Here is a 26,741-nt window from a genome sequence, read left to right as displayed (position 1 = left end):
CTGCAGAAATTCTACTTAGGTACTCTCCATAGAGGTAAATGGAAATAAAATAATGTCTTTTGATGTCAGGGAGGCTGGTTATGTTTTGGACCATTTCCTTTATAAGCAGTGTCTCTTTCCTACTACTAAGTTTCCCATTCGCAGTACCTTGAGGAGAAAATGTGTTGTTCTTTTCTACACGTTCCTTCACTGCCAGGACATCCTGGGGTTCCTTTAGCTTCTTAATGCTGTTTGGGTCTGTTTTTGTAAGAATCTGGCCTTTTACCCTTAATTTGGTTATAGCAGCCAACTAAAAAAAAAGGAAAGAAAGGGAGAAAAAATCTAAAAGATGAGATAGGCATCTGTAGCTCTGTATCCCTTTCCAGTGATTAACCAGTGAATTCTGGCTGTTCTCAAACATACTTTAGCAAAATATATCTTCATTTGACTTAGCATTATTAACACAATTATTAAAATTTTAAAGAATGGAAGACAGGTCTCTAAGTTAGTAAAACAAATCTCAGCTTATTTAAATATCAATAGTTAAACTTCAGCTAGTCCTTCAGCTAGTGTGTAGGCTTTTAGACCCACAGAGGAACCACATAAACATTTTGGAAGTTTGTTTCAGAATAGACAGATTAGGAAAGGATTCCAGCCCTGCCACTTACTAGTTTATAACCTGACTTAATTTTTCAGCTTCAGTTTCTACATTTACGAAATGGGGATGACAGCACTAACCTACCTTTTAGGGTTGTGGTTTTAAGGATAAAATGAGACAATGCAAGCCAAGCATGTACTTGTACATAGTAAATAGCATGTATGCACATATCACAGACACACAGTAACATACGTGCATAATTGCTATTACTATTACTGTAGGTATGGCTTTGGCTTGCAGCTAGCCTTTGCCCTTCATGTGGTTCTAGCTGCTAACTAGAATAAAGAGAAGACGCTCAAGTCGGGGGCTCAGGGTGACTCAGGAAGAGGAGAGACAGAGCTTGCTGAGGTGGTGGGGTTCTGACCACCCCCAATTCCCACTTCAATCAGAGCAGCTTAGCTTTTATCTGTCTACAGACTGAGCTTCTGTGTAAGATTTCTTTTAAAGAAGGATTCTTTAAACCACTATTTGACAATTCAATTGCCTCAACAATTCCAAGAATGTTTCCCCCTAATACTAGGATCTCCAGCTGTAAAACAGTATCTTCTTCTAGGTTATCTCCTGCAGCCCAACAAGAACTAGTATGGAGACAGTAGCTAGTTCTCTTGGATTAAATTAATGGCATTATGTTGATACCCATTATCATTTAAAATTCCTTTGACTCTAGTTATCATGATCAATAAATAGGTATGAGGGGACTGTCTTTCCTGGTCACAGGTATATAAAGTTTGAAATACCAGCTGTGTGTCACAGAATACAAATTCAAGTGGTGAAGAAAAGAGATGCCAGTTACCTTTTTGGCTTCTGCTAACATATTCAGTTTTGGTCTTGGTGGTGGTGACTCATCAAAAAATAGGACATCATCTCCTTCTGAGATGTCCCTTCCAAGCTTTGGCATCTGTATGGCTGGGGTTCCTTTCAGCTTGGGGAACTCAGCCCCCGTTGGTGGAGACCAAGAAGGGGGCTGCCGAGAAGAGGATGGCACAGCTGGGCTCTCAACTTCACTCGCACTTTGGAGGAATCTTTTAAGAAATAGGCAGTCACAAACTATGCACACGAGCACAAAACATGCAGACTGGGAGACCGCAGGCAGGCCACCAGCTGATAAGCAGTCGTCAGTAAAATAATTTTCCCTTCTTGGTTATTAATTCAGATTAGTGCACAGTAAAAACAATACTAGCCTCACTAACTCTTAAGCTAACTGGTTTTTCATTGAATAAGTGCTAATTGCTTCACCAGTGTAGAACTGATTACTATTTTTATCAACTAGCTTTCCAGTGGGTGCAGACTATGGAGCACCTCCAGCCCTGAAGGCGAGCTGTGGACTGTATTCCTAGCCCTCCGGTTAGCTGAGATCCTTCAGGAACTCAGCGAATCTCTCTGTATTTTGTTTCCTCTACTGGGAAGAGATAACACATTTGTTACATTCGGAAGTCCTAACAGAAAGGTGCTATAATTCACACAGTGATTATTTTATATATGGCTTTAAGGACTATTGAAAAACAACAAAGGTCAGAAATCATCTAGGCCAAACCTCTCATTGTAGGGATAAAGAAATTGAGGCCCAAGAGCCGACTGCTCATAAGTGAGAGGCTCGGGACTAGTAGTACCAGGTAATCCTGGGCCAGTCTTCTCTCCCCTACCACATCCCCACTCCTGTAGGCTCCAGGCTGAGTTTGCAAATTGCCTAGCAGATCCTGCCCAAAGGTATGTTTTGTTTGGCCAGCAAAATTCTGAAAAACTTCAGACTAATGCCTTTAAACTGACGGGTGCTTTCTACTCCCTACAAGGTTCACAACTCCATATACATTTTTATGTCCATATATATACATTTACGTCATCTGTAGGCCCCTGATGAATACCTCTATAGATATCCCACCAGCACCTCAAACTAACCTGCCTGAGGCCAAATTCAAAGCATTTCCTCTTGACTCGTAATAGGTGTCCTCTTCCACGGAACTAGGTACCCTACAGGAGCCTAGATCTGGGACAGCATAATGGTTCAACACTGGAGTAGAACAGGTAGGTGTGAGTTCAAACTTGGCTCCACCACTTACTAACTCTCTGGTCTTCAGTTACATTAGCCATAAAACAAGGATAATAACACCTTGCAGATTGTGGTAAGGACCGATTAGATGTGTGTACAGTGTAAAGCATGGTGGCTCAGCGCATGCTGGGTGACTGTAAACAGTAGCTCTTACTACCATTGCATAACTTGAGTTCAAGAGTCTTTGATTTGTTTACCTTCCACACCCATTTCCACTTGATTTTGCCTCTGAAATGACTCTCCATTCTCAGTGCCTCATTTTTATCACTGACCTGAACAAATGCAGAATCTACGCATTGGCCCAGCCTGTAATTAAAAACCTAACTGTGGCAAAACTGAGAAATGGGCACCAAACAGCTCAACACCTACTTTCCCTTTGCACAAAACTGTCTTTATATGTTACTCCTTTCTTGTTTCCACAGTGATATTAATTACTGCAGCCTGTACCACCAGGTCTCAGGATTTACTAGCATAAGTCAGAAATACATAACTTTAAAAATGCTTTATAATTTTAAAGGTTATGTTAAAATTAATTTTTTAAAAACTTCCAAAGTTAAAAAGGTAGCCAGCCACCCCAAATCCAAAGTCACACTTTTGAAATCTATTAAGACATCCTCAGAATTCCTGAGATGAGCTACCTAAACAGGGAACATTAAATCTGTGACTCCTACCGTTTCTGTATTTCTTCTGATTTCTTTTTCCGCAACTCTAACATACGCTGCTTCTGTTGCTTCAAGAGGGCTGATGCCGAGATAGACTGGAAAGCAGGTTTCGGGCTCCCCATGATCCCTGAAACACAAGGCACAGGCTGAGGGGGTTCTGAGAGGCTGTGGGGACCCACGTGCAGACACTAGAGCAGGTACAGGCTGACTCTACCTGATGACTTGACTTTGGCTAAATGATGTTTCAAGTTTCTGGCTCCAGATGTAGGCAAGTCCATCAGTTCCTTGAATTCCTCAGAGCAAGACAATCTCTTCTGGGGTACTCCTGGAATATACAAATACCAGCATTAGAGGATTCAAAATTCAGAGTATTTTATGTCATGTGACTTACCCCTTTTTAAACTCTGCTTTCATAACTTTAGTTATTTGTAAATGAAGTAGATGGAATATCAAGAGAAAAGAGAATCTTTCACCTCTAACCTCAGACCAGTAGGACTGCAAGGGTAAGACAAATGTATCTTATTTTTGAAAAATGATTAGAATATTAATACCTGCAGGGTCATTTCATACACTATTCCTGGAATATGCACTATGCATGAGGATCCATGCTAGACCTGGACCACTGTTATGAACAGAGCCCCAAGGACAGGGTGGAGGTGGCATTCTCCAACCTAGACCTGTTTTAATGAAAGATAACCGACGAGTTTGACTAGGAACCTGATACTACTGATTCTAGTGCTGGACACTAAGAGTTAGACCCAGATACATCAAGACATTTTATTTTATTTTATTTTATTATTTTTTTTTTTGGCTGCATTGGGTCTTCGTTGCACACTGGCTTTCTCTAGTTGCAGTGAGCGGGGGCTAATCTTCGTCGCGGTGTGCAGGCTTCTCATTGCAGTAGCTTCTCTTGTTGTGGAGCACGGGCTCTAGGTGTGCGGGCTTCAGTAGTTGTGGTGCACGGGATCTAGAGCGCGGCTCAGTAGTTGTGGCACACGGGCTTAGTTGCTCCGCAGCACATGGGATCTTCCTGGACCAGGGAACGAACCTGTGTCCCTTGCATTGGCAGGCAGATTCTTAACCACTGCACCACCAGGGAAGTCCCCATCAAGACATTTTAAAAAGCTAAGACACAGCTAAGATTAATATGCTGTTTTTTCTTAAGATGCTGCCAACCAAGCTTGGTTCGTTCTGCTGAGGCCACATCACTCACCAAGTATAACTTAGTGTTAGGATCTAACCAGTTTCAATCCTGAAGACTACATGTTTAAACCTGAGAAAGAAAAATAGTATCTAGAAACAAAGTTACCGAGTTTTTGTTGAGTTTCCTGAAGGATCAAGTCTGTGCCCTTAACCACCAGATTAGTCAGAGTGGTTTGAATCTTCTTTTTAGGTGCGACAGCAGCTGCACTGAAATGACAAGAGTCACCCCCTCAAAAAAGGAAAATCACTGAACTTCAATGCTCTGTGAGGTAAAGGAGGCACAGAAGTAGTCATTTATTACAAACTGTCAACGTTTCTCAAATCACCATGTAAGTAGACTTTCTTAATACCATGACCCTACAGCATAACTGGTGTGTGCATTATGTCACAGATATAAAACAACAGGCGACCTACAAATTTGATTGAAGGCCGTTCCGGAAGAGCAAGTTGGCAAGAGAAATAAAAAATATGCCAACACTTTGATCAAGTAGACTAGGACTTACCAAGTAGTCTAGGATTTACCTAAGACCTATGCAAAAATTTAGGATATTAACGGAAGCTTTGTTTGTATTGTTAAAAGTTGGAAATGCTATAAATGTTTACCCATGGAGACTTATTTAAATTATCACAGAGCCATGTAAAAGAACACCATGTAGCCACTAAAAATAATGCCATAAGTGAATGTTCCACAAAGTAAAACTCATTATTTTATGTGGGAAAAAAGAACGTTGGCAAAGTATAGGTATATTATGATCTCATTTTATACTATTAAAACGTTATACATTTGAGAAAAAAGGACCCCCTAGAACCACATATACCAAAACAGTTATCTAGGTGGTGGGATTATAGATGGTTTTTACTGTCTCCTTTTGGCTAAACTGTACATACATTTTTTAAAAATAACATATGTGTATTGCTTTTTGCAATTTGGTAAAATACAGAAATTATTTTAAATCTTAAAAATGTGCTTGATATCACAAAATATACAGGAAGTGAGAGTCCTCTAGCCCAATTTCTGTTGGATCGAGGACAAAATCTGTTTTGTTCTTGGACCAAGTGTAGCTCCCTTGAGCCAGGTCCCCACCTGCCGCATCCTCAGATGTACTTTCTAGAGAACAGGGACGAGGCCATCCATCATCTACTCAGGGACTCCAGGGAGAGAATGAGATCCCCAGAGGGGAGGCCACGCATGCCAGCCTGAGCAGCGCCCCCTCCCCCGTGAGGCTTCTCTGCATATTCATTCACTAAATTAAATGTGGGTTCCACGAGGTCGGCAACCTCACACTAATAGTCTTCAGGGAAATGATTTCAAGTATGTCGACACTATGATTAACACTTTTAACGGCCCATCAGCCCTGACAAAGCAGCACTATTCACATTAGAAGCCAAAGAGGAAGTGTGGGTTCCCTGTTAAAGACCACCATGACCTGACTTAGTTTCCCCACTTTCTGAGTGTTTTCCTCTCTTCCCGGGAACGAAAGAGGTCCTCAGCCATCTTGTTCCAGGCAGCATGCTATGAAAGATAAAACCTGTACAAGTCTTCCAGCACCGGGACAGAAATGTACAACCACACTTTTTACTCTTAAAAGAAGACAAGCAAGACCGCTGACCCCAAAGAAGCCCTGAGAATGTCTCACATTGAGGCTGCATACGAGGCCGAAGAAACTCCTCCGTAGTAAAAACCATCCTGACACAGCCTTTCTTTCAGGCTGATGCCTTTGCGGGCAAACTTCTTTGGAATTCGGCCGCCGGAGAAGGTGGACTGCAGGTCTGCTCGCTTGGCACTGAGCCTCTTGTACTGGGCCTGGATGTGATACTGACAGTATTCACAGTCGTTCTGTAAAAAGGAAGAACGGCTGCATCAGCGTTAGGGAGACAGGCCGGGGACAACATTAAGAGACACAGCTCCTTTCTCCCAGTCTCACAGAGAGCTGTTCTGCAGGCAGGGGCCTCCCTGCTGACCTCCGAGACCATTCTCAACGCACAGCTAAGCAGCAACCTAGATCTTCTCTTCCTAGGTAAGGGTGGGGGCGTGGGGATGAATTGGGAGACTGGGATTGACATATACACACTACTACGTATAAAATACATACCTATAAGAACCTGCTGTAGAGCACAGGGAACTCTACTTAATACTCTGTAAGGGCCTATATGGGAAAAGAATCTAAAAACAGTGGATATATGTATTGATATATGTATAACTGACTCACTTTGCTGTACACCCGAAACCAACACAACACTTTAAATCAACTCTACGCCAATAAAAATTAAAAACAAAAAGCGGGGTTGGTGAGAGAAGTTCTTCCCCTAAACTCCTCTGAACACACTACTTGGGTGAAAGAAAAAGTGGCATCATTCACTGCCTTTGCCCTCTTTCTACAATGGAAGTAAAATCAGCTTCTAGGATGAACCTTGAAAAGGTTATGCTAGGGACTTCCCTGGTGGCACAGTGGTTAAGAATCCATCTGCCAGTGCAGGGGACATGGATTCGAGCCCTGGTCCGGGAAGATCCCACATGCCGCGGAGCAACTAAGCCTGTGTGCCTCAACTACTGAGCCTGCGCTCTAGAGCCCAAGAGCCACAAATACTGAGCCCGCATGCTGCAACTACTGAAGCCACGCACCTAGAGCCCGTGCTCCACAACAAGAGAAGCCACCGCAATGAGAAGCCCGTGCACCACAACGAAGAGTAGCCCCCGCTCGCTGCACCTAGAGAAAGCCCACAGGCAGCAACAAAGACCCAACGCAGCCAAAAATAAAATAAATAAATTTATTTAAAAAAAAGAAAAGAAAAGAAAAGGTTATGCTAAGCGAAAGAAGTCAGACACAAAGGTCCCATGTTGTATGATTCCTTTTATGGCATATATCTAGAGACAGAAAGCAGATTACAGGTCACCAGGGAAGTGATTACTTAATAGGTAGGGTGTGTTTTGATGGGGTGATGAAAAGGTCTGGAAGTTAGAAGAAGCTGGTGGTTGCACAACAAGGCGAACACACTAAATATTACTGACGTGTACATTTTTAAATCGTCAATTATACATAATGTGAATTTTACCTCAATAAAAGTTAAAAAATAAAACAAAATCAGTTTCTAGTGAGGTTATCTGTTTCTCTGGTTGACTCTTGGACGAATGCTACCCTTTCAGTGAAAGGAACAAAGAGAAACTCCGAAGTATTACCCTATTGGGTGAACCTCAGAAATGGTGGCAGTGGCGTTTTAAGTGATTTGTCAAGTACTCCCCCTGAGACCTCTTTTTCCAACTATCTCCCTCCTTCCCATGTCCTGCTCACTAGTTCATCTGTTAGACAAGAATGAGGGAAATAAAAAGAGATGAAACCAAAATCTGTCATTTAATCCTTTCAAAGAGCTCTAAGAAGTACCACTTAGATGGATAGTATCCACTGGGATGGCTGCAATCAAAGACAGACAATAACAAGTGCTGGCCGGGATGTGGAGGAACTAGAACACTTACATACTGCTGGGGAGAATGTAAAAGTCACTTTGGAAACCAGTTTGATGGTTCCTCAAAAGCCTAAACATAGAGTTACCATAAGACCCAGCAATTCCATCCTAGGCTTATATATACCCGAGGGAACTGAAAATGGACATCCACACAAAAACCTGTACATGAATGTTTACAGCAGCATTGCCCGTAACAGTCAAATGCGAAACAACCCAAACATCCATCAACCAATGAATGGATAAAAAGAGTGTGGTCATCAATGAAATATTATTCAACCATAAAAAGGAATGAAGCGCTAATAAATGGCTTTGTAGCGTGGATATAGCACAGATGAATCTTAAAAGCATTATGCTAAGTGAAAGAAGCCAGACACAAAAGGCACATATTATACAATTCCATTGTATATGTCCAGAATAGGCAAATCTATAGAGACAGAAAGTAGGTTAGTGGTTGCCAGGACTTGGGGAGAGAGAAGAGTGGGGAATGACTGCTAATGGATATGGGTTTTTTGGAAGGGTACTGAAAATGTTCTGAAATTACATAGTGGTGATGGTTGCACAATTCTCTGAATATATTAAAAGCTACTAAATTGTGCACTTTAGAATTGTGAATTGTCTGGTATGTGAATTCTATCTCAATAAAGCTTTTATTTTTTTTTTAAAAAGAAAGCTCTAAGAAAAGGTATAATAGAGTTAAGTATTGACTAAAATAAGGTTTCAGTATATTTCATCATTAGCATTTAATCTCCAGCACTAGAAAGAATTGAGGGCAAATTAAAATTCTATCTTTCTTATACCTCCTAGTCAGCTAGCAATAAAAGATCACTTTCCTAAGAGGTTAAATCTTTCCCCCACCCTCAGCTTTGTAAACCGGCCATTATTAACCACACATTCAATTTTCTCACTTTGATGCTTCCTGTTATGTAGGAAACTCAGTTCCAAACAGGTCATTACAGGTAAAGTACCTATAATTTATTCCTATTAGTTTCTGTCTTTAGCAAAAACCACCCCAACAAAGCTGAAACCTACCAAATTCACAGTCTGTGTACACGGTTCTCCATTCTTCTTCTTTGCTTTACAGGTTCCCAGGTCAAGAGCTTCCCCCATAATTAAGATCTTTTGAGGATGATCAATAGATAAGCACACCTGTAGAAAAAAGGGGGAGCTGGAGTTAAAAGCAGACAAAGGTATGGCCTTTCAACAGCAAGAATGGATATAACAATAGTTGGTGCGAGTTAAGAAGGTTTTTATCAGTGCACTGGAATTTGAAGCCAGTGCTCCATAAGACAGCTGTAGAAATGGGACGTGTAGAAGACACATTTAGTTCTCCACCCACTATCTATTTTCTCCCGTGTCTTTGCTATCAGAATCCAAACGCTCAGCCTTAGATGATGGATCCAGTTCCCAGTTTTCCCAGCATTCTTTGTAGCTAGTGGTGGTCATGTGACTCCACTCAGCAGGAGTCAGCAGGGAAGGTAGCTGGGAAAGCTTCTGCTTTCCTTTAAAAGCAGAGCAAGGAGCCTGGCTCACTTCCTGCCTTGAATGGAAATATGATGGCTAGAGCTTCACGGCCATCTTGTGACTAAGAGGAAAAGGCTGAGAGACTCATGGACACCAGCCCTGACATCACCACACTGCCTATGTCTGGATTTTTTATTATATAAGAAAAATAAACCCCAGGGTTTACTATGAAAAAGAAACTGTAGTGAAGTTCTTCTGTTATTTGTAGCCAAACACCTTCTTAAACAATAAATGAAGACTTGCTGCCCTTCTCTGTGAAAGCAAGGAATGAAATAACTTAGTCTCTCACTCCTTGTGATATAATAATCTGTCTACAACAGAAGCAGTAGCTTCTTGCTGGCTTGAGTGGAGAAACTGTTGCTATTCATACTGTATCTAAGTTTGCAATTTACTAGAGAATCAGTAGGTAGTACCCAAACTCTAACGATGCTTGAGAAGATGAAAATTCACTTTAAAAATGAAAATTCACAAGCTGCAGCTATGATTGTACTAACAAATGGAACACAGTTCCCTCAACTACAAACCCTTGGCTTCTCAATGCCATCATGGAAATTCATGGGAGATCTAAGGGAACCTGAGCCCAAGAGTTGAAAGAATTACAGGAACCTTGGAACGAACTTGAAAAGATATAATGAAAGAAGTTGTTAGGAAATACTCTAGAGTAGTCTGAAATTCAGAATATTGGTGGGTGAGGGGTAGATGAATAAACAAAAAACCAGTTTAATGGAGACAAAAGAATATAAAAGCTTGACTTATTACCTGGAGGTAGACCAATATAAATGTTTGTGATAGAACTCAGCTAAGTTATAAAGACCAAAAAAAGAAAAAAACATGGAAACAGAGCCTTACCTCCTCTGAACCATCCTTGGGCTTCATGGGGTTCGCGTTGAGCAGCCCTACAACGGTACCCTGTTCAGTCTTCCAGAGTTCTTTGTGAACCTCTCCAAACAGGAACAGTGACACGTACCGCGTCAGGTCACGAAGATCATTCAGTCGCCAGATGCTAAATGTTTTCCCCTGGAGCAAACATTTATCTTATTTTTAATAAATTTTGAACAACAGGTTACAATGTCTCCATTTACTGTTCGAGTGTTCTCCTGTGGAAAAATATCTAAGTATAACCCACCCTGAATATGTAATCATCAGAATGTCTGTTAATTATAAATTAATCCTTTCTCTAGGTTTTGGTATGACTCTTCTCATTTTAGAAATGAAGGTGAAGAAAGGCAAGCCAATAGCAAACTTGTTACTAGCAGATACAAACTATGATATATAAAATATTTAAACAACAAGGACTACTACTGTATAGCACAGGGGACTATATTCAATATCCTGTAATAAACCATAATGGAAAAGAATATGAAAAAGAATATATATATGTATAACTGGATCACTTTGCTGTATACCAAAAACTAACACAACATTGTAAATCAACTATACTTCAATAAAAAAAAGAACTTACTGATATAAATTTAGTAAATATTATTTATCACTGATTATGTTATTAATATTAATAAGGAGGTTTCAGCTTAATGTTTCTAAATCTTTCCTTAGCTTAGAAGAAAAAAGCATCATTTAAAGAAAACTAGTTGTATTTAACTGTAAAATTTTGGAAATACTATGACATATCAAGAAGTGTAACTCAAAATGCTGCCCACTTATAATATGAATGTCTTCCATGTTTACAGATTTTTTTTTTTAAACAAAATAATTCACACAACATTGAATCAAGCTATTTCAGAGGCAGCCCAGAGTGGGTATGGTTACACGTTGAGGTGAGCTATCGCCTAGACTCAAGTATTCTAATTATTCTCCCAAGGATTTGTACAGAGGAGTTCAGATAAATTTCACACCTATTATTTCCATGTCATTATAGCCAGTAGTGATGCAATTAGGAACTTAACCAAATGAAAACCAGACTTGTTCACATTTAGCGAGATAGAACAGGGCTAGAGCAGGATTCAGAATCTGAAACTCAAGCCCTCGTGTCAGAGCTCATAAAAAAATCTAAGGTTGGCCAAGATCTAAACTGAAGAGTGAATTAGTTTTGAGCAAGATTATTTGCAGTATTTTAGAGAGAGCCTTTGAATCAAAAGCCAGTTCCTTCATTTTACAGGTAAGGAAATGGAGGTCCTCAAAGAAAGATTCAGGGCCACCCTAAGGCCACAACTCCTGCTAAGTGGAGAACGAGGCTTAGCATCCAGATTTTCTGACTTGTCAGGCCATAAAATAATTTTCCTGTTATGCCTCAGTCAACTGTTATTTTAAAACTTGCTACATCTTTTGTAATATCCATCAAATTCAATATACCATACTGTACCTGCACAAGCCAGCAATTTCAGGACTGTTGCAATTGACATCTTACACCTAGTAAAGCTTCCAAAGGATCTGTGAACTCAGCCTCTCTGAGGACCTGCTTTCCTTGCACAAAAGGGATTGCAGTGCCATAGGGGCATCTACACACATCAACAAACAATGACAAGTGACGTAAGAAAGAATGACATGGACAGTAAAAAGCCCAAGAAGCCTGTACAACCAGATGTTCTTTAAGTAGGGCCCTCCTTACACATCTCCCCCTCGGGTACCAACCCAACGATGGTGTGGCAACTTGGGAACTTATTAGCAATGACTTCCAAATGAAATACTGATGGGCTCTGGGTAACAAATCGAGAACATATGAGTCCCCACTGTCAATCTGTGATGAAACAGCTGAGAAATCAATAAAATGGCTTACGCTGTTAGAACTCTGTGGAGTGATTTTCTTCAATATGACCCCAAATGTCACCCAGTCTATTTCTTCCAGCTTCTCACTTGCCATCTTTTCCTTGAGCTGAGATAGTCTGATCAGTCTTCGGCCAGTCATTTTCTTGTTCATTTCTGTGGAGGATACTCGAGGCTTCCTGGGTCAAGAAACCAGCGATTGGTAGATTATTATTCTAAGAAGAGATTATCTGGCGCTGTAGCAAGTTGGTTAGCACAGATGTAATTGGCAGAGATCTCTAAAGCACATGTTTTCAGGGAGGTGTAGTTACGTAGTAATGGACAAGGCACGTATTTTTACAGCAGATAAAAATGAGATAATTTTGGGACTTCCCTGGCGGTCCAGTGGTTAAGACTCTGTGCTTCCACTGCAGGGGGTACGGGTTTGATCTCTGGTCAGGGAACTAAGATTCCCACATGGCGCACAGTGCGGCAAAAAAAAAGAGAGAGAGAGAGATAATTTTAAAAGCTAGGTTTGTTCTTCCTTGGATCTAGAACTGGGACCTCTGTAGAAAATAAAGATCACAAATTCTTTAAGTTCTTATGAATTCTAATATAAAGTTAAAATATCCTTTTAAAAATAATCTCTTGACTTTAATACAAAATCATGAATTGCTTAAGTAAATAAGATATTTCAATTCCATCAATTCTGTAAGAATTTCAGAAGTTCTACTATTTCTAATTAGTTTTCTTTAAGCCAACCTTTTCACATAATAAATAAAAGCTTTGAACCTAGCTTCAATTAATATATTCTTTTTCTTAATGAGTGGCTAAAAACTCATGAATTTGCAAATTGTTTTTCTCTAGTAGAATATTAACATCTGTTCCATGTTTGATCATATTACATATTCAAGGACAAGAGAAAACAGGAAAAAACATGCTTTCTGACTCTTTCAGAAGGCTTCTAGAATAGAAAGCCCAAGAGCTACCTCTGAACAATGAAGAATATTCAGGAGAGAAACACTGGCATAGGTGAAGAAATCCTTTCTTTGCCTTATTTCTGTAAGTTAATAGGTTACTATCAGGCAGTGATCCTTCTGAGTATTTCTAGGTTCTGTGGTTCAGGTAGAACAATTATAGAGACTCAATTCTGCAATCCGCTAAATTTATAGGCCCCTCAGAAGCTTTGGCTGAGTGTTTCAACTTCATCTACTTCCATACAGTTCAAACGTTCAGCACGCTCACATCAGCAACGTCTTTCATTATCTGTAGGGAGTTTCAACTGGGAAAGGCAGTATCATCTCAGGAGGGCCACGTTTACCTTGAAAAAGAACCCTGAGGCCCCTCAGTGAGCTTTTACTGTATTCCGTCCCTCCGACACTGTCTCAAATGTAATTAAGATACTGATCTTCCCCCCAATTTTGGAGAGTACAGAGTCTTTACAATAAACTTCTACTGCATGTTAGCAGTCACTTGTTCTCCCCCTGCTTAATAATAAACTATTTAAGAGCTTAGCAGTTTTATTTTTGATTGACAGCTCAGGTCTTCTAGAGGGGCTGCACCTGGCTACTCAGATAGACAGTACTAAAGGCAATCGGGTTTCAGAGTTAAGGGTTACTGCTCTGCCCTGGGCTTCAAGAGCAGTAATAATGGAGATGCAAGGCAGTAGTGATGCAGAGCACAGAAGATTTAAAAGTCCAGGCTTTTCCCTGAACTGATCCTGGGATTTATTCCTATTTTAACTGAATATCTTAATTTCTCCAAGGAACAGATACACAGAATATAAATTGGCCTTAAAAGTTATCAGGAAGAAAAAGAGCACAGCTATTTCTCTTAACGTCAACTGTAAGAAGATACTACTATCCTGGTTAAACTGTATATACCTTTAGGTGTTTAAAAAATAGTCTCTATCACTGTTTCCATCAGTTTCTGATTAAATACAGTACTTATTATTTACTGATCTCTTTTTATGAACATATATCTTTTATTCTTTACACAAGCAAGAGAAAGTTTTCCTCATTCATATGTAAATATATGAGTCAAACCCAGTGCTGATGGCCTAGTATGGTCAAGTTCAAGAGCTGTAGGTCTTGTGCGGATCTCCGGTACAAACACACTATTTCTGGAAGGCCAGGTCCCTAGGAAGGAGGAAGAGGCATCTAGTGGGGCCTATGAGCAGAGTGAGAGGCCCGTTACAGTTACTGACCTGAGCCTCAGGCCGGAGAAGGTTTCCACGGAGACTGTCTGAGTTGTTTCCCCAGAGCTCCTGGGGGTCCCTGCACTCTGATCCCTCGTCATCCCACCAGGCTTGTTCCCAGGAGTTGTTCGGAGTGGTTGGGAGGGTGCACTTGTCATCCTGAAAGATGAGCTTTGGGGCTCTAAAAAATGAACATAAAAATTAAAAAGAAAACCATGCTGATAACTAAACATTAAATGGAATTGTTTCTTTTTTTAATCAACATATGCAATAACCAAATCTTGAGAGAACAAAGCAAGCCCACAGGACCATTTCTGTGCTACCCCCAGATCTCCGCAGTGTGGTCCAAAGAGCTTGCTGCGCATGAAAATGTTTTATAGCGCCGCTGTCCAGCGTGGCGGCCACCAGCCACAGGTGGACACTGCCCACTTGAAACTGACTGGTGTAGCTAAGGAAATGATGCCTAATTTAATCTACTTAGCCACATGTAGCCAGTGGCTGCTGCAGCAGTGCTGCTCTAAAACACTGTTCCTCTGGGCAAAGCCATTTACTGAGTATTCACCATATACAGAGCACTGCAGAAGATTCCACAAGGGAGGTAGAGACCTCCTAACAGAAATCAGTAATCAGTAGAGATATATGCACAGGGTCAAATTCTACCTGAAAAACATCCAAAGTTAGCTCCCCTTTGTTTTCTTATCTCTTGTTTCGTTTCATTTCAATCCCATTTTACTTGGGGGGGGGGGCGTAATTAGGGGGCCCAGGGTATTCTGACATGGTTACTTTTCATATTTTAGAAGCATTGGATAATGCTCCTGAGGGTCAGAAAGCTTGGGTACTCTCCTTAATAAAATCTCTCTCTCTCTTAAGTAAGATTGTTGTTTACCTTCAAAGCGACTTTGGATCACTTCTCGCAAGCCAGGGGCCAGGACAACCCTAGAACTTTAGAATCTCCAGAAACCATGCCCTTGACCCATCCCTTCAAAACCCAACTTTGGACATTGCCTAATAAAACAGCTTAGTAATATACCAAAGGTCCTAAGGGGATAAACACTATTAATAAGTGGATACATGGAATATATAATTTGTTGTCAAATAAATACGAACACTAGGAGCCTACAGCTATTCTGTCCTATTGAGCCATATGTATCATATTGTAATGAAAAGGGCCTCTCTGAACATGTGATCAATAAAATGTTGCTTACTCTAAACTATGTTATCTCCAGACCATTTTGTCTTAGACCTTCCAAAGAATAATCACTTTGGGCAAAAAGGCAGTACGACAAAACCAATACATAGAGCTTATAAATCCTTTTCATTTTATTTTGTGTGTATATGTGTACGTGCTGAAATAGGATTTTGAGTACCATTCTATGCTCCTGGCAAAGAAGCCTTTTCTAAAGAATGGATCTTCTGGTTTAAAACAACCTGGCTTCAAATAAAACTTGATCATTTTATAAGGGGATCAGTCTCACAGTCTGAAGATTAAATCTCTAGACTGCTAGCATAAGAACTCAACCCAGTGGTTATACTTGACTATAATTCAAGTCAACTATAGGACTATAAGAGCTAAAAAAATATTGAATCCACTAAGCATTTGGTTAAATATCTATTCTCTACCTAAGGATTTTCTAAGCACTTTGAGATGTAGAGAAAGATTAGGAAGTATAGTATATGGTTTCCATTCCCAGGAAACTTACTTTTCTCCATGGGCAGGTAAGATACACCAAAACACACACACACATACACACATACATGACGTTGCCAAAATATATTGCAAACAGAACCCAAGCAGTGAGAAACCAGGGAGGCCTCAAGTACTACACCTGCAGGTGAAACTTTTGGTGTCCGAGCCACTCGCTTGGGTTTTGGTAGAGTAGGGACGTCAAGCTCTGCAGAAAAGCGCGACGACTCCTGAATTCTCTGAACTTTCTTCTCCTTAAGAGGGGGACGTGGAGACTTATCTACTCGATTAAAAGTAAAAGAAATTAGTAAAGAAAATTCAGAAAGGGGCTCAAAAACCGTTTTACCAGGAGTTGGATGCAGAAGTGATGTTATAATTTCTTCGTAAGAGAAATGCATACTATCCTTAGAATTAGTCTGATTACCTGGGGTTTTATGCAGACGGGCTGGACTTGCAGGCGGTTTAATTGTAGCTAGTTTCAGCTGTTCTTGTAAGGACTTCATTTGCTCTTGCAACTTCCTTAATTCATCTAGGGAAGAAAAATATATTGATTTAAGAACCAGACCAGAGGAAATATTATACATGATGAAAGTACTGAAATGATTTTTGATGTCCACCCATCACCTCCACAACCTTGAGACCCACAATAGAATCACATACCGAAAACTCACAATTAACTTTTGCACTTCGAAGGGGTCCCCTCAGAGAAAGAAACATGATTATTTCCAGTAATCAAATCTCTAATACCAAAGCTGGTTATGAATTTGTACTACTGACAGATAATCACAGATATATGTCCATGGTTGACAGGTTCTTAAGAGTCAAGAAATGATTATATTTATTTCGTAAATCAAGTACCATAATTAATATAATAAATGCTGGCTCCTGTATTAGAAGAAATAGCCCATTGATAGAGCAGAATTTTACTGTAATTTAAAAATATATAAGAAAGACGCCAGGAATAAGGAAATGGCAGTCCTCAATGTGAGTGTTCAGAAATGGTCTTCTGCTGAAGTAGAACGTGTAGCTGCTTTGTAGTCTTGTCCCTGGCTCCCTTTGCTAAATCCTGAAGTATTATTTTTCTGTAATGATCGTGAGAAATGTTAGAGCCATTCTGCAAAGGATCAGTCACACCTGGCTGACCCTGATATAAGGGGGCCTCTGTACCCTCCGATGCTGGCTTTAAATGCTCGCTCCACTAACTCGTACAATGTTCTTGGCAAAGTCATTTATCTCTACCCCTGACTCGGCAGCTATTTTGAGGAAAGCTGTCAGATGGGCAGTCTTCATCAGGGCTACTGTAAAGGAATTAGAGAAAGCAAGTGGTAGGGCACCTTGCAATTCCTGATTAGTTTTCCCTTGACTGGGGGCAGGAACAGGGAGGACCCTGTTGTTCGTTGATTGCGATGTAGGAGCTTCTTCCTCATCTGCTAAGTCATCCATGTCTCCAAAGAGAGCATCCAAATTCTCCTTTTGGTCTTCAGCCTTTTCCACTTCACCCTCATCAGCCTCCTCTGTGTAAGATTCACCATCACCGTCAGCATCAAAGAGCTCATCGAATGCATCAGGTTCACCATCTTGCTGGGTCAAGGGCTGACTCTCTTCTGAATTACAGTCCAAGGCTGACTCATTCTCCTCCAGCAGTGCGGTCAGCAGAGACAAATCATCCTCCTCCCCTATGGGAAAAAGAAGAAAAAGCAAAGAAAGAAAGCCTACCTGTGAAAAACAGCCTTTGACAAGCAGAGTTAAAACATTCAACATTCATAAGGCAGTTAAAATGACTCGGCAGATTCACCATTTTGCCTGGTATAATAAGTATTGTTCTTGTTTCTACCTCTGCTCTCCCCAAGTGCTTCTTGGAGGGCACTGGGCTAAGAAAGCAGGAGCCAGTATCTGCTTAGTGACCACCGTGGGCAGCCACTGGGCTAGATCTGTTTACCTGTGCTACTTCAGCTAATCAGACACTTCCTGCATACGAAATTCAACCCACAAGGGAATAACTGAAAAACACGCTAAGTATACATTTAGGTTCTAGATGGATATATGCCCTCCATTTTTAACCGTCTGAGCAATTTTAAAAAACTATAGAAAGTTACAAAGCATTATATTAAATGTATTCATATCCTGTCACCCAGAATTAGCCATCATTAACATTTTATCATGTTTGCTTTTAGCTTTTACATTAAATGGTTGGGGGAAAAAAAAGTTTAAGAGGTTTATCACATCAAATCTTGTCCCAACTCCTTACCACTGGCTGGCTCCAGGCCCCATTGCAATCACTGTCATAATTTTGCTATATCGCTCGAGGCCATTCTTCATACTTTTAACATAAACATGTAAGTATTCATTAACATAGTATTCGTTAACATAGTATGCTTTAAAAATATTTATATAGATTATTTCATACTGTACGTGTTACTCCTATCCTGGTTTCATTCAACATTGCATGTAAGATTCATCCAAATCAAAATATAGTTGTAGTTTATTTCTTTCAACTGCTGTATAGTATTCCACAGTAAGACTGTGTCATGTGTTACTCACCCATTTTCCAACAAACGGGCTAGTTCCAATTTTTTCCCACTACAAACTAGGCTGCAAGCATGTACCCACCTTCCTGTACATTTGTGAGTTTCTCTCTACTACCTCACCAACATCTGGTACATCATCTAAGATGTTCTGCTAATCTGATGAATGGTTTTAAAAGGTAGCTTGCTGCTTTGATTGGCATTTCCAGGATTACTGGTGAGGTAGGGAACTGCTTACGTTTACTGGCCAGTTGGATTTCTTCTTTCTTGATTTATCTGTTTATTTTGTTTGCTCATTTTTTCCCCTATTTGGGCATGATTCCTTTATAAAATCAGAGGCATTTAAAGCAAAAACATTAAGAATATGTGATGCACCCCCTCTCTCGAAAGACAGGGGCTGAAACCTAGAGAGGTTAAGGGTCAGTTCAGGATCACATGGTGAAACAGGTCAGCACAGGAGCCTGGGTTAGGGTGGAGATCTCTAGATCAGTAAACCAATATCCTTTCCACTGCTCTATGCTCCCTTACCAGAAGGAAATGAGCCAATAGCCAAACTCAAGGCCTAGAATCTGACGAAAGAGTCTAAAGCTTGAAGTCAGGGGTTGCCTAACCATTAGTCTGAACTGCTCAGTCAACAAAGACTCCAAGACTGCAGGGTGCGGCAAGAGAGAAGAGCCCATGAGACTCCCTAGGCGCCAGCTGAGATCACCACACCCCCAAACGGAGCCAAGAGGCCCTCCTCTCTCTCCCGTTCCAAGCTGCTGTAAAGAGCACACCCTGGAAGAGGCTTGGGCCCACACCACTGGGAACCACAGGTGAAAAAGGTTGCCTAGTGGCTCCACACTCTGGGCCTTGAACCCATCTTTTCATGAGAACCAGGGCTGATCCCGTGATGCCTTGCATCCCAGTTTACCTCGGTCACCACCCCAAATCATCTGTCTTCTCCATGTTATACTGACCCCATCTTCCACCATCCTTCCTCCCAAACTCCTGGGATCTGCTCTCTGGACCCAACAGAATCTACTACCAACCCATTTCCTATATCTTCAGTTGCTCTTACAACAAAAATCTGGCTGCCCTGTGACCCTCTTGAGTGGAAGTTCTTTAATCATCCACACTGCAAATGCTGGAACAGTGTCCAGCACGCACTAAGCATGCAATAGATATCTGGAGATCAACTCCAGGGTTCTGACGTCTTCTTTGCTTATCCCTGTTCACTCTGGAACCTCTTAACTTTTTTTTTTTTTTTGCAGTACGCGGGCCTCTCACTGTTGCAGCCTCTCCCGTTGCGGAGCACAGGCTCCGACGCGCAGGCTCAGCGGCCGTGGCTCACGGGCCCAGCCGCTCCGCGGCATGTGGGATTTTCCTGGACCGGGGCACAAACCCGTGTCCCCTGCATCGGCAGGTGGACTCTCAACCACTGCGCCACCAGGGAAGCCCCCTCTTAACTTTCTTCAAGCCACAGTTCATGACAGAAGATTTTTTTCATCAAGATCCCCTCCTGGTTGCTGTCACCGACTGATTTCCCTTTGGATGCCTCCCTCTTCCCCTCCATCTCTACTGCTGTCACCATTCTCAGTCACTACAACCTGCACAAGGATGATCCAGCCAATGCCTCCGTCTCTCGGTTTCCTGACCTCACCTTCAATGGTCCTGTCCTCCCCTCATCTTAGCCACTTACTCCCAAGGTCATTCCGTGTCATCACAGCAAAGGTACAGCCTACTTCTGAGATCCTGACTTCAAGCATCCCACTCCGATCCCCACATCCTATCCTTCCGCCAACTCACTCTAGTGCTCCCATCGCCATCTCCTGCACTATATTAAGATGTTCAAATCAAAACTACACTGTGCTATCACCTCACACCGGTCAGAATGGCCATCATCAAAAAATCTACAAACAATAAATGCTGGAGAGGGTGTGGAGAAAAGGGAACCCTCTTGCACTGTTGGTGGGAATGTAAATTGATACAGCCACTATGGAGAACAGTATGGAGGTTCCTTAAAAAACTAAAAAGAGAACTACCATATGAACTAGCAATCCTACCTCTGGGCATATACCCTGAGAAAACCATAATTCAAAAAGAGTCATGTACCACAATGTTCACTGCAGCTCTATTTACAATAGCCAGGACATGGAAACAACCTAAATGTCCATTAACAGAGGAATGGATAAAGAAGATGTGGTACATATGTATATTCAATACAATGGAATATTACTCAGCAATAAAAAAGAACAAAATAATGCCATTTGCAGCAACATGGATGGACCTAGAGATTGTCATACCGAGTGAAGTAAATCAGACACAGAAAGACAAATATCATATGATATCACTTATATGTGGAATCTAAAAAACAAGGGTACAAATGAACTTATTTACAAAACAGAAGTAGAGTCACAGATGGAAAAAACAAACTTACGGTTGCCAGGGATAATGGGGGTGGGTGGAGGGATAAATTGGGAGATTGGGACTGACGTATACATGTTGCTATATATAAAATAGATAACTAATAAGAACTTGCTGTATAGCCCAGGGAACTCTACTCAATATTCTGTAATGGCCTATATGGGAAAAGAATCTTAAGAAAAAAAAATAAAAAGAGTGAATATATGTATAACTGATTCACTTTGCAGTACACCTGAAACTAAACAACATTATAAATCAACTATTCTCCAATAAAAGTTAAAAAAAAAAAAAAAAGATGTCCAAATCCATCGACCCTCCTACAGTGTTTTTACCACCCTCATACCCCATCTCCTCACTTTGGATCCATGTTCTATCATTATAATCACTGCCTTCTAAAGCTTCTTAACTCCCCTGCTTGTCTCTCTTGCCCTCATGGTTCTTAACCCTAATGAAATCTGAGAGGCCACCACGTCCCTGCCTGCACTCCAGCTGGTGAACTTTCCTGAACAAAGACCCACCACCATGACTGGTTTAACTTTAAATATACTCCCACCAATAACAAACGGGCAGTCAATACTGCTTAAAAATCCTCACACTTCCTGATACACTTGCTTCCCTGTTCTCTAACTCCTTCACACGTTTCTCCTTAAACCTCTGATGCCCTCTCCTCCCACTTTAATCTTGGCTGACTGATCTTGTTTCGTATTTTATAGGAAAAAACATAGAAGCAATCAGACTTCATCATCTTTCACTACCAAACCTGAACCTGTATTCTCTGCTTTTCCTCCAGCGACGACAGATGAAGTGTCGGGTCCTATTTCTGGCCCATTTCTCCCTTTAGACACTGGTTCCCACTACTTTCAGCTTCTCCAGGACTTCGGGTGACAATCACCAGCTCTCTCCCACATCACCGGTTCTTCCCTGTCTCCTGGCGCATTCCTCTCAGCAACCAAGCTCGTTCCAGCGCCTCCCATCTTACCAACTACCTGATATTTCCCTACTTGTTTTATTATCTTGCTCTCTCTACTAGCAAGTAAACATGGATGTTGTTCAACAGCACCCAGCACCAGGAAACTTTTTGATTTCATCTGTACTGGACCAAATTGTGAAGCCATGCCAACCAAATGAGACTTTTTTTAGATACAGTGATTTCTGAGAGAACATGGACCCATTCACCGCTTCTTCTCATGACCACCTCACAGCAAAAAGTTACACTTTGTATTACATCAATGGCTCTGTAGGTAATTTGGTGATTTTAAGAAATAGGAAACTATCATTATACCAATGGTACAATCAATCTTACATATTATCACAGTGCGATGAATTTCAACGTTTGGTTTTAATTTTTTTAAAAGGCAAAGTGTAACAAACTTGGGCTTTAAAATTACCAGCCAGAGTATACCTGAAACTAACACAACACTGTACCTCAACTATACCCCAATAAAAATTTTGAAAAATAATAAACAAAATTACACAACCAGAAAAATAATGCATTTTACTTGTTAGGGTCTCTTCACAGCCAGCACAATCATTTCTGTGCTGCCCTCAGGCTAAGCTCCGCTAATTAGAGCGACAACACTTTGCTAGGTAAATATTTTGCACACATCCCTGCAAGATGAACAAAATTTAAAAGCACTATAAGAATTTAAGTCAGAGCTAGACTAAAACCATTTCAACAGATTTCAATATCAAATGTAAACTCCGACGTGGGCTGCCTGGGTTCAAATCCCTGCCTCTGACAGTTTCACTTGTGACAAGTCACTCAGACATCTGTCTTCCTGTCTATAAAATAGTTGCTGTGAGGGTAAAATCAGTTAATACAGTCATCTCTGGTATCCACAGGGCATGTGTTCCAGGATCCCGCATGGATACCAAAATCCATAGATGCTCAAGTCCCTTATATAAAATAGCGCAGTATTTGCATATAAGCTATGAACATCCTCCCGTACACTTTAAATCACCTCTAGGTGATTTATAATACCTAATACAATGAAAATGCTATGTAAATACTTGCCGGCTCTCAGCAAATTCAGGTTTTGTTTTTTGGAACTCTCTGGATTTTTTTTCTCGAATATTTTCTATGTGCAGTTGGTTGAATCCGCAGATGTGGAAGGCCAACTGTATACGTAAGATCTTCAAGCAGTGCTTGGCATATTGTAAGTACATGTCAACTACCGTTAATATGAAAGACAATCAGTGCTGTCAGGAACAGAAATCTCACCTGATTAAAACAAATAACATTCACTGACTGAAGTGAGATTTCTTTCGAAACAGACAGTGCTTGAGGGGAGGGCAGCGATTTTCACTATTTTATAAGTGGAATAAGTAACAACAAGCCCATGAACACAAGAGTGATTTTCCATGAAACAAAGAGGAACTGAGAAAATGGCTAGGACTCACCATCCATGCTGGCAAGAGAACAGTGGAGATGGAGAGCTGCGAGGCAGGGTCACGTGCCCAGGAGACAGCAGGAGATGCAGGACCTTGGCTGCGTGAAATGAACATAAGAAAAGACACCCTTGAGTCTTCTCTCTCACATCGCACGCGTATCCAGCAAACCCAGAAGCCTACAAATTGTAGGGGCTCGAGCTCAGAATTCATGCAGACTCTGGCTATTTCTCACCCCACCGCCAACACCATCTCCCTCCTAGTATGGAAGCAGTTCCTTTTCTTGTCTCCAAGCTATGGTTACAGAAACTCGGTTGAGGTATAGTTTGTTTGATATTAGGTTACACAGATGAGACAAATTGTGAACAGGTATTATGAAGTCTGGTCTAAATAGTAGGGCTATTATCTGTTTTATTTCTTGTAACACATCTGAGGTCTACATTGTCCATAAGAGCCTATTGTGTGGTTCTACTTAGTTGCAGCCTTAGTCACATCAAGATTTCGATTCAGTACTAGTTAGCAAAGCTCAGAGGAATAGTTGGCATAGCCAATTAGGATAAAGTCATATAATTCTGTGCACTTTCCTTTTTTCATTTAAAATGGTTTTTAGAACTGCAAGAAGAAAATATAAATTTTTCTAGGCTACTGCTTAACTTACATGGGCCCTATAATATATATGACCTTGGTAAGTCCGATGTCAAGTATTAATTATGGTGCTTTCTTTTCACTTATTCAACAAACATTTCTAAGGACCCATCATGCAGGTTCTATGGACCCTGCACTGTGTTGTCTACTGGGGAATCTGCGGGATTGTAAGCTTCCTGAGAGCTAGGTAGGAGCAAACTATTCTTGTTTATTTGTATAACCAATCCTGTTTTCCCCCGAAAAAACCCACGCACCCTTCCTCACCCTCACACCTAGGACCATCCGACAAGTGCTAGGGGTTCTATCTCCAGTATATTGCTCAAATCTTTTACTTCTCCCCAATTTCACTGCCAAAAAGCCTAGTCCAAGCCACCATCAATCTTTTGCCTGGACTACCGTGTTAGCTTCCTGTATTGGTCTCCCTGTCTCTGTAATTTATCCTCTGTACAAAAGCTACAGTAATCTTTTCTTTCCTTAGTAGTCTTTTAGGAACGTTAAGTCAGATGGCAGCATTCCCTTGATAAAATTTCTTTAATGGTTTTTCCATTGCCCTTAGAACAAAATTTACAAAAGTTCCTGCGAGGCAATGGCTACTCTCTCTCCCGCCTACTTCCACCTCCTCAGTTTCTTCTAAAACCACTCCGCCCCCCTCCCCCCCACGGAGGATGCTCCAGCCAGACTAGCCTGCTTTCAACTTCTTGGACACACAAGTGCTTTGGGGCCTCAGGTTCTTTGAAAAGCTCTCCCCTAGTTCCTTCTCATCCCTCAGTCTCTGCTTCACTCTCCATTTTTCTAAGCCTTTCCAGACCACCCTATCTGACCAGGCCCCTGGAACCCTCTCACCTCCTCCTTTTCACGACTTTATTACACATTCCACTATGGTGTACCTGTCTGTTACCTGTTAGCCACTTTTAAGTGTAAACTTCACGAAGGCTGAAGTGATGGGTGACGCATTCAGTAACTATTAGCAAATCATCGATTTGAACAAATGAATGAATGAATAAGACACAGTACAGACGGCACGCGTTTAGCAAGCGTCTTAAAAGGTTACCTTTAAAAAGAAGAAACTGGACCCTTAAATAGCCTGGACGGCAGAACACCTGGCACCTCTCGGTATATTTCGGAACTGCCCGCAATCCCCCAGCCCCGGAACCTCCGCCGCTCAGCACTCAGCGCCCACCCCCGCGCCCGGCCCCGCGCTCGGCCCAGGTAGCCCCCGCGCTCGCCCAATTCCAGTCTCGCCCACCTGAGCGCCCCCGGACTCCGCGCCTCCCGCCCTCGGAGCTCGCTAAACTCTCCCACAGACGCGCGCGGGCAGTCCCTCACGCTGCTCCTCAACAGTCGCAGACCCGCACCTTAACCCGCTCCGCACTCCTTCCCTTTCTACAGCCAGACCGCCAAAATTCCAACTCGACTCCGCCCCCACGCCTCTGACGTCAGACGCACGCTGGCTCGGGGCTGCACTGATTGGCTACTTCAGAGGCCTTGGCGGAAAAGACCGCGGGGGGGGCGGGAAGGTGAGCCTTGCGTAGAGCAATCTGATTGGCTCACGTGACCGGCGCCCTCTTTGTTGGGGGCAAGGGAACTTCCGGTCGGTGCAGCCCTGGCTTCCTCCGGTAAGTGTTCTAGCGTCCCCACAGGCGCCGGGAAGTAGAACTGTCCCTGTACGGTATGTTCATAGGAGGTCAGAAGTTAGTTCCTGACACTTTCCGGCACTGACCGTGTCATCCAGTTCTGAGTCTCGTTTTCTCTTACGCTTGACGCAGAGAAGCCTGCACATTGAGGCTCAAACCGCGGAACCCACTGCAGACCTTCCCCCTGCCCTCACAGATTGCCTGTGTCTGGGTTGACTGTATAGAGGTCTGAACAGGCTGGTTGATAATTTCGCTCGGTTGGTTATTTTACAACCTCGTGTTCAGTTGAGATAATGGGACTGAAAAACAAACCAAAAATCTGGTCCACTTTTACCTCTCTCTGACCGTCGTCACCGTCTGTAAAATGAGAAGGAAAGACTAGATGAGATTCTTAGACCCAGTAGAAACCACTGTTTGCGGAGGAGTTCGTGGTCCGTAGACTTTAATTGCGTCAGAGTTGGGAATAACTGTTTTCTGCTTCTTCCCACCAAAATGTCAGCATCGGGAGACAAGGGGACCGTGTCTTTTTCATCTTCCTAGCTCTTCCTCTGTCTTTTCTCTTGCTGTTGGTGCCTGGCACACAATAAATGTTTACAGAGAGAAAAAATCGAATAGAGTATTTGCTCCTGAACAAGGCACTTAGCTTTGGCGGGGGCGGGGCGGGGGGTCAATTTCTTCATCCGTAAAGTGCTCATAATAGCGATAACTAGAGGATTTCAGGAAGGATCAAATGAGAATTTCCAGTACCTTTTCACACACTGGTTATCAGCCATAATCACTTAGTGCCTCAGGTGTACATGTTTGGACAAAGACAAGGTCCATATTGTAGGCATTTAGTCTAGTTTGGGAGATGTGATCTATGCATAAAAGACAAATAATGTAAGGTGACTACCAGGGAGCACCAGTCTTGCTGATGAGGAGGTAAAAGGTAGAAAGATGAGGTGGAAACATTTTAAAATGTAGGTAAAACAAATAGGGTGGCAGGTGATGAATATTCTGTAAGCGGTAAAGAGACCCTGTTTGAGCAGGT

The 26,741-nt window shown here is 41.8% G+C and overlaps 1 protein-coding gene across 1 annotated transcript in view; it reads right to left on the bottom strand.

Annotated features, from left to right (window-relative positions):
• The window catches only part of MCM10 (minichromosome maintenance 10 replication initiation factor), a 33,893-nt gene extending 8,409 nt beyond the window's left edge, over positions 1-25,484 (bottom strand). The window contains exons 1-15 of the mRNA XM_065871980.1: positions 25,450-25,484; positions 23,445-23,532; positions 17,448-17,789; positions 16,538-16,642; positions 16,256-16,393; positions 14,439-14,610; positions 12,267-12,432; positions 10,382-10,549; positions 9,041-9,157; positions 6,187-6,386; positions 4,656-4,756; positions 3,561-3,671; positions 3,356-3,473; positions 1,431-1,659; positions 148-289 (exon numbers count right to left, since the gene is read on the bottom strand). Of these exons, the coding sequence (XP_065728052.1) occupies positions 148-289; positions 1,431-1,659; positions 3,356-3,473; positions 3,561-3,671; positions 4,656-4,756; positions 6,187-6,386; positions 9,041-9,157; positions 10,382-10,549; positions 12,267-12,432; positions 14,439-14,610; positions 16,256-16,393; positions 16,538-16,642; positions 17,448-17,789; positions 23,445-23,451 (2,116 nt within the window). The 5' untranslated portion in view covers positions 23,452-23,532; positions 25,450-25,484. The remainder of the gene's footprint in view (positions 1-147; positions 290-1,430; positions 1,660-3,355; positions 3,474-3,560; positions 3,672-4,655; positions 4,757-6,186; positions 6,387-9,040; positions 9,158-10,381; positions 10,550-12,266; positions 12,433-14,438; positions 14,611-16,255; positions 16,394-16,537; positions 16,643-17,447; positions 17,790-23,444; positions 23,533-25,449) is intronic.
• Positions 25,485-26,741: the final 1,257 nt, after the last annotated feature.

This window comes from Phocoena phocoena, chromosome 2 (genome assembly GCF_963924675.1).
Source record: "Phocoena phocoena chromosome 2, mPhoPho1.1, whole genome shotgun sequence".
NCBI lineage: Eukaryota > Metazoa > Chordata > Mammalia > Artiodactyla > Phocoenidae > Phocoena > Phocoena phocoena.
The sequence above is the reverse complement of the archived record's forward strand: the minus strand, read 5'-3'. Positions and strand labels throughout refer to the sequence as shown.